At 46.4% G+C, this 15,306-nt stretch overlaps 1 protein-coding gene across 1 annotated transcript; it reads left to right on the forward strand.

Moving 5' to 3' along the window:
- The first annotated feature begins 7,373 nt into the window (after positions 1-7,373).
- On the forward strand, positions 7,374-15,097 carry PPP1R14D (protein phosphatase 1 regulatory inhibitor subunit 14D). The gene is made up of 4 exons (XM_057404013.1): positions 7,374-8,122; positions 11,335-11,430; positions 11,657-11,689; positions 14,212-15,097. Exons 1-4 carry the CDS (start codon positions 7,940-7,942, stop codon positions 14,278-14,280), a joined length of 381 nt encoding a protein of 126 aa, XP_057259996.1. The 5' UTR covers positions 7,374-7,939; the 3' UTR covers positions 14,281-15,097.
- Positions 15,098-15,306: the final 209 nt, after the last annotated feature.

Genomic DNA, 15,306 nt, shown 5'->3' on the forward strand with positions numbered 1-15,306 from the left:
CCCATTTTGCCTCTGCAGTTGTGCCATGTTGCAAAACCTCTGTCAAGGGTTTCCTGCAAACCTGAAGGACGTGATGTCTCCACTGCTTGTGCCAGGTAACTCCTCCAAGGCAGAGCTGGGATGACTCCTTGATTGGCATCTCTGGCCCTTGCTTTGGTTTGTTTAAGAAGGGGTAAGTCCCTTCATACGCTGATCAAGCCTGTCCTTTAGAGTGTGTGTGTGGGTTAATAGCATTTGCTCTCAGCAGAGGGCTGTGCTGATGTCCTGCTGCAAGGTTTTCTGCTGCTCACCATAAATGCATTTATAGAATCATAGAATAGTTGGGGTTGGAAAGGACCTTAAGGCTCATCCAGTTCCAACCCCCCTGCCATGGGCAGGGACACCTCACACTAAACCATGTCACCCAAGGCTCTGTCCAACCTGGCCTTGAACACTGCCAGGGATGGAGCATTCACAACCTCCCTGGGCAACCCATTCCAGTGCCTCACCACCCTTACAGTAAAGAACTTCCTCCTTATATCCAATCTAAACTTCCCCTGTTTAAGTTTGAACCCGTTACCCCTTGTCCTATCACTACAGTCCCTAATGAAGAGTCCCTCCCCAGCATCCCTATAGCCTTCAGATACTGGAAGGCTGCTATGAGGTCTCCACGCAGCCTTCTCTTCTCCAGGCTGAACAGCCCCAACTTTCTCAGCCTAAAATAGTTACTTTATGTTCAGTTTCATTGTGCAGTCTTGTCCTTTCATCTCAAAATTCTCTCCTTTTGTCATCTTCAGCTGTATTTATTTCAGTGAAATCATACCCTAACTCAGCCTTCAGTGTGCTAGGGCAAGCAAGTCAGGATCTTTCAATCACTTCTCCTATGGTAGAGTCTCCACTTCCCCTCTGTTATCCTAATGGCCTTTATTCTTCTTTTACATTTTCTGGTTCCATTTTTGTTAGTATTAACTATGTGTTACAGAATTGCATGCCACAGTCTAAAGAATGGATCACCATTGCCATGTATTTCTTCTCTCTGCTGAAAGTTGCTGAATAGATCTTGGGATTGTACTAATATCATTCATAGGCTCACTGCAGAGTCATCTCACAATGATAAAACAGAATGGATCTTGGTCTTATTCTCTCTGCCATTTTCAGCTGAGTCCCAGCTAAATATTCTGTGACAATTCCCTAAGTATGTGATTTTACTTCTTCTATCCTCTATATTCATAAATTGGTCCCACTTTTTTTCTGCTTCACAGATGGGTCTGGCTTATTTATTGACCTTAAAGATCACAGCTTTGGTCCTCCACTGTAGGAGGGATGCATCCCGCCTCTGTGCCAGGAGCACACTGTCCACTATGCCCAGTTCTTCTGGAAGGGTTCAGTAATTAAAACTTAAGTTAAGATTAATCCCAAGATCAAGGACTTCTACCAGGAACCTCTCTCTGCTGCAGCAGCTTTCCTTCCAACTCGGTAACTCATTCTTTGCTCTCCTAACCCAGAAATCCCATCGCAGCCCTCATCTCCTGCCAAACAAATCACGTCTCAGGACTTCAGCTGAGCTGCGTGTCATTCATGTTAGCATGAAGGGAAAGTAGGGTGTGCAATGCCATGACTTGGAGTGGTTTAAGGGGTCGTGGAACAGTGAGTCATTGTTAACGTCTGTCTGTCCTTGAGAAGCCTTGAGAGCCCTGTCTGCTCGCAGCCTGGCAATAACCATTGAGGAGGTGACTCAGAGGGGGGTAAACCACACCACAGGTTAATCTTTAACTAAGATTTTAAGAGCTCTCACACACGCATGGCTTCTAACCCACTCGATGCAGGAGCCTGCGTCACCGGCCTTCCTGTGTTTGCTATGGAGACCCATCTGCAGGTCCATGAGGAAGTGATCCCAACAGGCAGAAAAATAGGGAAGACTTGTTTCAGGTCCCCTTTGCTGTGCAGCCCAGCTCCATGGCATCACCATCTGCAGTGGCTTCCTGACAGCAGCTTGTCCCACCGGCTGCTGCAGATGAATCCATTCTGCTGTGCTTTACCTGGGAACCGCTCCGTGTACTATTACTGCTTGGGAGACAGGTTTGCTTGCTTGCTTCTTTTGTTGTATTTGCCTCAGGGGAAACCTCCTGGTGTGGTTTAGGGGTGAGGCCCGGATGCAAGTGATGGCACAAAGATGTGGCAGAGGAAGGAGACCGGGAGGGACCTCGTCGGGCCATGACTAAAACTGGTCCTGTGGAAGCAAGGGAAAGGATGACAAGCTGCTGAGTCCTCCTGAGAGCCACTCCTATTGCATGGAGGGTAGCTTTGGGGAAGGCAGTTACAATGGGGAATTCTTGTCTATAGTCCTGCATGGCACTGGCTTTTATTTTCATGTTGCTGGTCAAGGTAAACCCTGAAAGGCAAGAGCACTGCGAAAGGAAGAAGGGAAAAGAGTCACAGCGAGAAAGTATCTTCATTTTTGTCTTGTCTGTATTAGGCTTTTACATGGAGATGGATATGGAAATGTGAAGCAAAGAACCTTCAATTTGCAAATACTAGAATAAGCTTAACATTTCCTATTGAAGTCCCCATAGGCAACCCAGCCTGTTCTTTACCGTGGAACAGGATGGGCCACGGGGTTTCCACAGCCTCTCCTCTATCACTTCCCACAGTGACTGCATCCCAGGGAACCTTCAGACTTCATGCCAGCTGCCAGCACCTCCCATGAAAGGCTGCTCTGCCCTGGGTCTGTCTATGGTGATTTCCCTGCAGTGGGAGCAGTACAGACCCTGCAAGTGGAATTGCGCCTTTCCGAGGCCATGGATCACAATAAATCTTATCATTGAAAGCAGGCTGGAGAACAAGGAGGATCCCTTCATCTCTTCAGGCTCTGCTTCTCTTGTCTCCAACTCTGCCATTCAAGGACTTGCTGAAACACATGGAAACACTGATAATGCTTTTAGTGCTGCAAAACTCTCTGTGGGAAACAGCAAAGCAACACAAGAGGGAGGGCAGCAAAACAACATGGACAGGTTTTCAAAGATCCCCAAATAATCCATTTGGCATCTAATCCATGTTGGCAGCTTCACACGTGTATTCAAGGGGAGGGGGGCTTCCTCTTCAGTGGAGATGCTTACTGATCCCACTACCTACAGAACGTTTGAGGATGGACACAGATAAGCAGAACTGCCTAAATGACAAGGGAGTCCAGGGTTCGCTAGTCCTGCTGTGCCAAAGCAGTAAGTACAGCTAGTTCTCATGTACCCTTCTCAGCTGGTGCTGAGCCATTAAGCCTTCGCACTTCATTTGCCTGCCAATAACAGAGGCAGGAGGGCAGGCAGGCCAGCTCCTCTCACCTCTTCTCTCTGTTGCTGAGACCTGTCTGCTTTTTGAGGTGATGATTTGGGGTTGATCAGTCAAATACTGAGCTGGGAAATGTTTTCCTCTGTCTCTCACCATTCTTCCTTCTCACTGCTCTTCCATTGCCTTATGAAAGGTGAGACTGTTGGGGGAGAGGAGTAAGACTGATTATTGATTGCCTGTCTGAAGAATAGATAGGGTCCTGTTTGTATGCTGGGGAGAAGGTACAGCACTGTTCAGGTAGGGAATCTGTGAGCTGGAAACCCCTGGCTGCTTCCTTAAGTCTCCAGGAGTTGAAGGCACGAGATGATGTGTGCTCCCTCCTCTGCCTAGATTTCAGTGCAGCCTTTTTGGTTCTTCACGCTGCTATGGAAGTGGATGATGGATGTCAAGATACTGAGGGTGTGTGTGTGTGTGTGTGTGTGTGTATGTGCTTGGGGCTCTGGATTCTTTATATCTCCAGTCCTGGCTACGTTTTCTGTTCTGCACAACTGTTTTCTGTGCCTGTTCCTGCTCACAGGAGGGTGCGGAACCCCTTTACCTCGTGGTGTCAACACAGTGCTGGTACAGTCACCTCTGCTGTCTTCCCTGGTGTAACTCGTGTTAACTATCGTGTTTGCAACCACAGGGAAAGTGATTATTTTCTAAACCAGGTGGCGAGTGGCTTCCCTTGAAGGGAAGCATCCCTCTCTATGCTGGTACTCAATGGGAAATGGGCCGACCTGGATCTCTGGAAAGATGAGCTGGGGCCCTGCTGAATTATTGAGCACACACCAGAGTCATCAGCTCAGAGAGAAAGCGAAGCACCAGCTTAGGTCACAGGTGTGGGATGGACATTATTAGCTTCAAGAGCACAGGAGTGTAACTGATCTGCCTCATGCACTTGTGCTCTCCTGTCTGGATCTGCGTCACAGCTGCTTGGTACTATGGCACAGATGCTCATCTTGGTTTGGTGGCCCTCTCTGGAGCCATAGAGAGTTGCAAAAGCCCAGCTTCACAGTATGGAATCCCCCCCTCCTTTTCAGAGGCAAGACCTCCCTCTTAGGGAGGAGCAGCAACCTCAGGTCACACGCATGGAAACTGAGGCACAGTGTTTCAGTCTAACACTTGAACGTGTTGGCCACAGTTAAACCCCCTTTACTCACTACATAAGCAGGTTTGCAGAGGGCACAATCACCAGCAACTGCAGCAGGAGGCCCATTGGAGTTTAAATGTGCACAGCTCTGGTGAACAAACAGGTTGTCTAATGAGATGACTTAGTTGCCCAAGTATGTGTGTTTGCTCCTCAAGTTTTGGTGCAGGCTGTGTGCCCAAGGCTATAAGGAGAGATAAGGTGGTTGAAAATAAGATCCCATCTCCAAGCTATGCCCGAGATCTCTGAGATCCCCCCCCTGTGCATGTCCGAACACAATGGTGAATGTCCTTCTGCCCCTTTGGCCACCAGAATCTGCTGTGAAGCAAGAAGAGGACAGGATGGGATGCAGCAGTGTGCAAAGAGTCATACAGCTTCTTCTTGCTTGGTGGCACTGGCCCTTACCAGCACTGGCAGATGGCTGGTGCACCCATAGAAGATGCTGTCTCACTCAAAGGGGACAGTATCCCTTACCCCGTATGAGGCACCCTGTCCTGTGCCTGAAGGAATTTCTACCACATCCTCAGGCAGTGATCTTGCACACTTTTTGCTTCTTTCTCTTGCTTTAGTGATACATTAAAATAGTTTATTACTGGAGGAGGCCTACCTTATCTGTAAACCTTTTTTCCTATATCGCCACCTTCTCATTACAAATAATCCATGACTAAGCTCATATAAGCCAAAGCAGTATGATGAACATCCTGTAATCGGGCTCATTTTTGTTTGCAGTTGCCTGAGAAGGCCTCTGACATCACCCTCAGAATGTCTTATTCCACTGTAAGGTGACACTGACAGAGCAGCACAAGGGCACTGGGTTCTGCTCACTACTTTGTCAATAGAGACGGTGGGGTGAGTCTGCCCGTGGACCTTTTCAGACGTGGTATCTCAGTGCATTGCTCATGCTCAAGTGAGGTGACAAGTGAACAGTGGCTCAAAGTGTTTGAAGAACCATTAGGGCAGGTTATATTCCCTTTTCCCTCTTCCTCACACCTATCCTGTGACCTCCGGATCCTGTGCTTCATGAGTTCAACTGTGCTGGCAGAAGATCAATAGGGCAAACCCTATCTTTCATGTAGAGTTGAAGTGAACTGCTCAACTGCACCAGAGTTCAGCTAGGGAACTTCTCTTCTAAGTCTGGTCCTTTTTCTTTGTCTCAATGACAGCTTGTCATGGTTTCTTGGGACCAAAGAAACATTGGTTGTTTTCCCCTGTTAAAAACTACCAGTCCTTGAACACCAAAATAGAGCACTTGTGTTTGGAGGTGAGAAGTTGACTCCTGGCAGTGTCCTTTGGTCCAGAGCTACCTTGTGAAAATCTGCCTGTGCTGGGTCAGATATTGACCTTTGAAAAGCCAATAGCTGTAAACACACTACAGGGTGTTCAGTGGGTTTTGCAAGGTTTCTAACTCTTAATCTCTGAAGAATCTGCACTCATTGAGTATGGTCTGGGCCTCTCACCACAATTTCAGGAGCGAGATTAGAGGGAGCCAAGTGAGGAAAAGGGGGCAAAGCTGCTTAAATTAAATACCTGGTATCTGTCTTCTGAATAGGAATTTTAGGCTGTCTGAAAAGAATTCAGGTTAGATATAAGGAAGAAATTCTTCACTGTGAGGGTGGTGAGGCACTGGAATGGGTTGCCCAAGGAAGTTGTGAATGCTCCATCCCTGGCAGTGTTCAAGGCCAGGTTGGACAGAGCCTTGGGTGCCATGGTTTAGTGTGAGGTGTCCCTGCCCATGGCAGAGGGGTTGGAACTGGATGATCTTAAGGTCCTATCAAACCCAAACCATTCTGTGAGTCTATGATTCTATGAAAAGCAGAGGAGATGATATCAGTTTCAGGTATACTTTAACACCTTATACCTCACCGATGTGGAAGCAAGTTTCAGGATCAGTGTTTTGTGGAATGTTCTGTCAGAAAAGGCTTTTATTTTTTTTGAAATGCAGGATGAAGAGAAGGGCTGGAATGGCCCTGCCCGATTTTCTGTCACCCTGTGTACAAGATGTTGCTGGCTGGCTGTACCACCATCCCTCTGGGCGCAGGAATTGGACTTTGGCTAGGGAACTGGGTACCACTTCCAAACCCAAACCATTATATGATTCGATGGTACAGATAAGCTTTTGCCTGCCCAGAGGAGACCAACCCCTCTGCAGAATTCCCATGCTGCCTGGCAGTACCTGTCAGTGGGAGAAGGGTTGGTTGTTCTTCCTTTGGTGTACCTAGCTCTTGGTCTCCAAACTGGAAGTACCTTGGCTTGCAGGAGCAGCAGAGACTTGCTTTTTCCACCTTAGATCACAAGGCTGCGGTTGATGGTTGGTGCTTCATGATGGAGGGTCTCAGCTGGTTTGTCTGTTCCATGTGCTCCCTGGGCAGTGCTCTGGGAGTGGATGAATAAGGAGCCTGTGTGATACAGCATGTGGAGGGAACGCAGGTGTTGCAGTGCTCCGGCACACCATAAACTCAGCCAGCCTGACTTGTGTTCCTCTGAACAGTGCTGCTCACACGTAGGGCAGTAACGCTGCAGACCTTTAACCCACCTTCCAGTAAGAAAGAGATTGTAAACGCAGCAGTGATAACACGTAGTAAAGCAGCCATTTATGATGCTTCAGCAGGTGAGCCTATTTACTTTAAGTACCTTTCTTTGGGACGGGATAGTGCTGCGCCCCTAGGCAGGCCTTCCCCTCCAGTATCATCATGTCAAATCCTGGTTTATTTAAGAAGAGCACAGGTATCTTGATTTCTCTCAGAAGCACCTTGCTCAAATGGTCTCAAATTGAGGCCACCAGGGTTTCTACAGCAATCTTTGAGACAGATGGAATAGATTCAGAGATTGTAGAACGACGTCAAACAGGACTGCTGAGCCCAAGTGTGGCTTCAGTGTCACTGACCTAGTATTAGTGGCTGTAGCCACCTGACTCCACATCACTTCTTACCTGTGCTGGGTCCAGTGCTTTAGCTAGGAAATGCCAAATACACCATTTCAATGGGAGCTAAACCCTGCAGCGAAGTAGTTTACAGAAGCTTGAACACAGCAGGATTCAATGCATTATGTATGGAGCAGCCCTCTGGAACTGCACAGGCACCTAAGTTATGCCTGTAGGAAAACAGTAATTGAAAACCTCCTTCTTCCCCACCTCTTGGAGCTGCCTTGCGTTAAATATTAACAGCCTTGGTTCATCAATTCCCTGGTTCACTTGGCTTCTTTTAACAACAGATGTAGTTACAACAACTCCTCTGCCTCCGTCCCTGCTCCTGTCAGCACAGCCCATGGTGAAACCCAAGACTCCAGTGCTGTAACTCTGCCTGCAGAGCCTGGCTGCTGCCCTGGTCGTGTGGTCTCCTCCATCTGTCTCCTTGGGATCACCAATGCATCCTGCTTTCCGCATCTGGGATTAGCTTGTGCTGTGGGCCACTGGTTGCAGAGAAGGGTTGGTTAAAGGACGCAGAGAAAAGGAGCCCACAGGAAGGAGTTTCTGCTGTCAGAGGGGTGAGCATGGCCAGCAACTCCAGCACACTGCCCCGGGTGACTTTCCAGACACCAGAGAAACCTGGGGAGGAATCGTCACACAGGAAACTGGGCAAGTTAACCATCAAGTACAACCGCAAAGACCTACAGCGCTGGCTGGACCTGGAGGAATGGATCAACACCCAACTGCAGGAGCTGTACCAGTGCCGGGTGAGTAACTGGGGCAGATCAGCCCCTCGCTCATCGGGTGAATGGGACCAGTGTCCCGTGTGCTGGGACAGAAGTGTGCTTGCTCTGACCCACTGGAAGTAGCTCCTCATCTTCAGTCTTCGTTAGGTATCTTATTGCCACCTGCTACAGCACTGACTGGTGTATCTGCAGTCAGAGGAGCTTGCACCAGTATAATCCAACTAGCTTTAAACTGCCTGGTCTTGTACCTGCTGGGGGTGTAGCTATTGCTCACAGAACCTAGAGAGATGTACAGACCTGGAATGCTGCTTGTTGCTGAGCTCCACATACAGACTGTCTTTGCTGCAAGTGGTAGCTAAGCAAGATGGGTTAGAATTATTAGTGTAGCCTTGTTCCTTTGGTCACAATAGCGTAGCTGTACCTGCTGTTTGAATGAGGCACTTTGGATAATGCTGTACCTGTAGCTGCAGAGTTGCGGCTGCCCCATCCCTGGCAGTGTTCAAGGCCAGGTTGGACAGAGCTTAGAGCAACCTGGTCTAGTAGAAGGTGTTCCTGCTCATGGCCGGGGGTTTGGAACTGGATGAGCTTTAAGGTCCCTTCCCAACCCAGTCTAGTCTGTGAATCTGATTCTATGATCATGTCATGTACATAGGAGCAGAAAACACACATGACCTAGACCTAGTCAGGCAGGCAACATTCAGTGTGTCTGTGCAGTGCTCGTGGTTGTCCTGGTGAGAGATTGCTCTTCAAAATAACAGTGCCAGTGATGGCATCACTTGCTGACCTGCCTGCACTGGCATTTAAGGAACTGTCCCCTGGGTCTACCTGGTTGGTAGCTCAGTACAGAGCTACCTGTACTGAGCTACCTGACTGTTGAGATTTGCCAGAGAGAAGCAATGGGAATGGCTGCTGCTTTGAGTAACAGAACATCTTGCTCTTTGGCAAATTGTTGTGGTTTTAGAGGACATTTGGGTTTGTGTGTGTGGTTTTTTGAGATAGATGAAAGCACCTGGTACCACCAGTAACGTGATCCAAGATGAGGATCCCCATGTGCTTCACTTACTTGCCCAAATCTACAGATGTGCACTTGTAAAGGTGTCAGAAAACCAAGCCAGGTTACATTACCACTTCTGGTTTTCTGAGAATTGGGAGCTGTTCACTGTCTTCAAAGTAGCTGCCCAAAGGGCATATTTTTTTCCTACTACAAAATCCCAGCAGGCAAAAGTGCAAAATCCAGCCATGCCCTTACAGGAACAGATTGCCAGTAGATTGCCTCCCTAGCACCTCTCCTGCACAACAGGTTTCCCAACTTCCTGCTATATTTGGGCCAACCAAAGAGATTTGCTATAGGGAACTACACAATATGATGCTGTGCCAGGTCAGAGATTGTTAGTAGGGTACAACAGGGGGGGTTACACAGGATCTCTTCAATTAAATACATGTGCCACAGTAAATTACTTGTAATCACCCAGGTGCCAGCAGGTCCTGCTAATTGTGGCAAGGCTATTTAGTTTGCCCTGCTAGTCTGGGCTTCCTTGGATCCATTGATTTCCATTAATTCGTCTTTTTGTCAGCTTCTTCCATAGCTCCACCTGCCCTGGGCAGTGCAATGTTCCTCAGTGTCTTCCAGAAACCTGTGTTTCTGGAAGAAACACTTCTAGAAAGGAAGGGTATAGAATGATGGAATGGTTTGGCTTGGAAAGGACCTTAAGATCATCCAGTTCCAACCCCCCTGCCATGGGCAGGGACACCTCACACTAAACCATGTCACCCAAGGCTCTGTCCAACCTGGCCTTGAACACTGCCAGGGATGGAGCATTCACAACCTCCCTCGGCAACCCATTCCAGTGCCTCAGCACCCTCGCAGTAAAGAACTTCTTCCTTATATCCAACCTGAACTTCCCCTGTTTAAGTTTAAACCCATTGCCCCTTGTCCTGTCACTACAGTCCCTGATGAAAAGTCCATCTCCAGAGTCAGAATGAACAGCACTGTAGGTTCAATTGCAGCAAGGTTAGTTCAAGCATTGCCTCCTGATACAGATAACCTGAATGCTATGCTATTCACTGTCATGAGGCTTTTTGCAACAAAACTAAGAACCAGGAGACAATGTTGATTTTCGAGATGATTCCCTGCACATGGAAGCCATAACACCATCCATACTTGGACCCAAAAGCCCATAGGTTCCAACTCTTTCTCACTCTCCTTGCCTATTTAGCTTCTTAGCCAGAGACAAAGTCAGGCTGGATCAACACCTGGTCTAAACAGTCACATTATAACTATTATTTGGAAGAGGAAATGCTGTATGGGTCGCAGTACAATATATTTAAGTCTGGTTTATTAGTTACTATCAGGTCAGTTGCATTACAAAGCTGAACAAAGGTTTTCTACTTCATCTCTGGCTTGGTATCAGAGAACAAGTTTCTTTTTTCCCTGTAAGTATTGCCTTTATTGCACAATGTTTTACATTCACATCCATAAATGCTACCCAGCAGTCACGTACTATGTTGTTTAGTCAGTATCCTTATTCTGATTACTATTAAAATATCACTAGTGTTGCACTGTCAAAGATTATTTTGCAAATCCATTGAAAACCACAGCCTGCTTTTCATGCAGTCTGGTAAGGACACGTGGACCTAAAATATATCTGTGATCTAGTTTACAACTGTTTCAACTAACACCCCCATGCATGACAAGATTATTACTCCAATCACCAAAGCTTGGGGTTTCTCTCACATTAAAGGAGACTATTATACCCCTCTCATGTCTATTAGAGAAAGCTGGCAAGTTATTGTTAGGCCTCTGAAAAGCCTTACTGTTTTTCTCTCCATAACTGCAAAAAGCCTTAGTAGAAATCCCAACTGTGTGAATGTATTTAGCCTAATTTCCTTGTATTACTTGTACTTCTCTAAGATTAAGCCCACTGGATTTCTGTCAGCTGGGTTTTCCCACTGAGCAGTGGTATCAAGAGTTGAGGTGGGAAAAGATGAAGAACGTATGCATCAGGATGTGCAGCTGTAGCAGACACCAGAGAGGGACAGGAATCTGTGCTCTAAGAATCTCCTTATTTTGAGACAATTTGTATCTTGACCTCAACTGTGCAGCAGTTCTATGCAACTAGTTCCTCCCCACTTCAAAGTGAGGAGGAAGAAGCTGCTCCCTTCTTTAAAGATGGCCTCCAGAGTCCTTAAAGTTTGAAGGTTTGTTAAGTATGGGTTGGTTTTATTCTTTTTAGCTAAGAGAGGAAACAGAGGCAGCAGCTCCTGAACCACAAATTGACCTTGAAGATCTCCTGGAGGTCCCCAATGAAGAACAGAAATTAAAACTACAGGTCAGAGGGACTGGGGACTTTTAAGTTGGGACTTCCTTCAGAAGAAGTAGTTGCATGTATGTGTATATAGTGTTACATGTATATGTATATTTATATAGTGTTGCATGGTGGATCCCTGTGCCATATTATATCAAATGTAGTAAGATTATATATCCTTTCTGTAGAGAGGGGAGAAGAGATCAACTCGTAGAATACTGAGATGACTCCTCCCTATTTTTGCTTTTAGGAAATCCTCCATGAGTGCTCCAACCCGACAGAGGTGAGTGAAGCACCATCAATATATATATGTTATACTGTGCTGGGAGAGTGTGTCTTTGTTGCTGCTTCACTGAATAGCCACAGTATTTCTGTGCCTAACACAACGCTGCAAATTTGTTTAATTCCCAATGGAAAGTGTTTGCTGCTTTATTCTGCTGTGTTAGAAAAGTACATGTAAATCTACATCATATACATGATGAGATGAGGGCAGAGCAGTGAAGCAAATAAGGAATTACACGTAATAACCAAAGTCCATTTCATGTTTTGGACATCCTAACCTGACCAAGGTGAGTTGCTATTTGGACCTCAGCATAGAAAATCCATAGACAGGGATTACAGCTCACATAACCATCTTTCACACTGTTAAAAAAATGCATTCTTAGCTTAAACCACTCTACTGCTATGAATGACAAGAATGTTGGATGGCCCTCAGATTGGATTGGGCAGATAATTGTTGAGTAGTGGCTACATAAGTCAGTTTTTCAAGTTTGGTTTTCTTCCCATGTGAAGTTTACAAGTACTGATTTTGAGTCAGAGAGTTGAAGAACTCCCACAAGCTGTCACAATGTCCAAAGGAACGGAACCCAATACTTTGCAGTGTGGTGCATGCACCACACAACAGTCGCCTTTGCTGTACTGCATATCTGTGCAAAATGGGGTCCCCCACCACTGCTTCAATCACACGCATTGCATGTGCTAGGACATCATTAATCAGTCTCTATATCTTGTCAAGCCTATGTAGCTGTACAGTGATGAACATACAGAAAATGAGGTGGATACACAACCATCACTGAAATTTAACTTTGCTGTAGTAATCATTACAGAGAGTCTCCTAGCAAGTATTCAGCAGACAAGGCTGGCAATAGGGAAATTTCAGATCTTAGGCAAGAACCCCACATTCCCAGAGATGTAACTGGAGTTTGCTCTACTGCTTGATGAGCCCTGAAAGTGTATTGTGGACAGCATGGTACTTGCTAACTACAAATACTGCTGTCCCGTTAGCAAATCTATGTCCTTTCATCCTGGTGATCTTGAATCCAGTCCCCTTGAAAGATCACAGCAGCCTATTTGCAGAAAGAGGAAATCACAGAATCATAGAATAGTTAGGGTTGGAAAGGACCTTAAGATCATCCAGTTCCAACCCCCCTGCCATGGGCAGGGACACCTCACACTAAACCATGTCACCCAAGGCCTCGTCCAACCTGGTCTTGAACACGGCCAGGGATGGAGCATTCACAACTTCCCTGGGCAACACATTCCAGTGCCTCACCACCCTTACAGTAAAGAACTTCCTCCTTATATCCAATCTAAACTTCCCCTGTTTAAGTTTGAACCTGTTACCCCTCGTCCTATCACTACAGTCCCTAATGAAGAGTCCCTCCCCAGCATCCCTATAGGCCCCCTTCAGATACTGGAAGGCTGCTATGAGGTCTCCACGCAGCCTTCTCTTCTCCAGGCTGAACAGCCCCAACTTTCTCAGCCTATCTTCATACGGGAGGTGCTCCAGTCCCCTGATCATCCTTGTGGCCTCCTCTGGACTTGTTCCAACAGTTCCATGTCCTTTTTATGTTGAGGACACCAGAACTGCACACAGTGCTCCAAGTGAGGTCTCACGAGAAAATAAACTGGTTTGCCCTGAAGGGACTGACTGAAAAGGTACGTATGATCCTAGGCATTTACTTCCAGAGTATGCTGTGGCAGGCAACCTCTGATCACCCAAGAGAGGAAGCTGTGCTTCCTCACAGCACAAATGGTGAGCTGCAGTACTTCCAGTGACCTTGCCTAATTACAAGGACATGTAGCTCTGTCTTTGGGTGAAGAAAGGTTGCACACTCCATTATGGCGATGTTACATTGTCATGCAAAGTGTAAAATTTGCTCTAGTCACATTAACTTCTGTTTGGAATAACCAGATGGTCCAGTTTAGTTCATAGTCCTTGGCTGTGTCAGCAAAGTAGTTGGGGTTTATCTCCATTAACTGCTGAACTATCTGCTCTGCCTGCCCTCAGCCCCTGCTCCAGGTTATCATTAGTCCTATGTGTGTTTTGCTCCACCTCTTCTCTGCCAGCCACTTCCTTGTAGAATTGGCATGGTTTCGAGATGGTTTGCAATGCACAACATGGAGCTTTACAGGTTCTACAAGAGGGACAACTTGCTTTGCCCTAGATTGGGAGGGCTGCAGAAGTGGGCAGGAAGTAATGGTAGCAACAGGAAGCAGTGGAACCTAACAGAGGACAATGGCATCTTCAGGTCATCTCAAGGTGGAAAAAGCAGGTATCTGGGATGAAGAAAGGGGAGGCTGGCTCCTGATGAAAAGGTATGGCTGCTCCAGAGGTAGACAAGGGAAGGGAAATAGAAGGGCTTTTAGATCCTTCTCATCCATGCAAAGGTCTCCTTTCCTAAGCTAAAATTCTGGTTTTTGCTCAGCATTAAGGCAAATGTGGGAATAATGCAAGTGCCATAGCAAACTCCGGGCTGCTGAGTGCTGGAACTGACATACTTCTTCAACCAATTCTCATTCTAGGACTTCATTACAGAACTGCTTAGTCGATTGAAAGGTCTCCGGAGAGTCACCAATCCTCAGAAGAAATGACCTTGCCCCCATGGAACACCCAGCTTTGGTCACAAGGGAATATGTATCTTCCCCACAAAACCCAGGATCAGAAACATCACTTCAGAATATGTTTAAGACTTACTGATATTGAGAAAACATTACCAAGTTTGTGAACTTTACACCAGTGGTTTGAAGTCTCAGCTCATCCCAGATCTACGCATACAGCAGGGAGCTAGACTGTACATATTCCTGATTCTTAAAGGGCATGTTAACCTGGGGAACAGGCCAAGATGTCCTTCCTTTAGTTTCTTCTACGAATTTCCACGCTGGCTGAGAAGCACTGAATACAGTTCTCAGGAGCTCATCAAGACTTCTTTCTTTCCATCCACTGCAAGGAAAACAAGGCATTGGTTATCACTCATTCATCAACATGGAAAATCAGTTACTGTTAAGCTGCACCCTGTTTCAGTCTGGCTGGGACCCAGCTGTGATCTCCTGCCTGTTACTGCTGTACCTGACTGTACAGCATTACACGTACTTTGTAGGTCTTATGAAGCCTCTGTTATCATGGTGGTTGGACAGAAAATATATGGTAGGATGGAAGGAAAATGAGTGCACCTGATCTACTTAAGGGGAAACAACTGCTAAGGTTAATGGAAGAGACTGTTTTTCCTTTTTGTGGAATTTAGGACTTGCTTGTTTAGAAGATGCTTTTAAATTATTAAGATCTGGGAATGATTTTAGTCATCATTTAAAAATGGAAAAATGCTTATTTTGTATATTAAACCACAGAAAACCAGACATGCACTGCTTGCTTTTGCTCTCTTTTTAGACACTAACAAAAAACTGAAATGAGAAAATATTTGCTCTCAATTTTCCTGCAGGGAGCATCTCAGAGCAAGTCTTTTGCTGACAGGTTGGTCTCACAAATGAGATATGAAGTAGGACAGATTGTCTTGAGGCAAAAACTCTTCTGGCTACAATATTGTGTGGCTGGAAAAATACAGAGGAAACTACATCCAGCCTCTCAGCAAGCCAGTAACTTGACACATGTGGCTAGGAACT

The sequence above is a fragment of the Pezoporus wallicus genome, unplaced genomic scaffold, assembly GCF_028554395.1.
Source record: "Pezoporus wallicus isolate ANWC-B61680 ecotype Strahan unplaced genomic scaffold, APGP_CSIRO_Pwel_v1 contig_8673, whole genome shotgun sequence".
NCBI lineage: Eukaryota > Metazoa > Chordata > Aves > Psittaciformes > Psittacidae > Pezoporus > Pezoporus wallicus.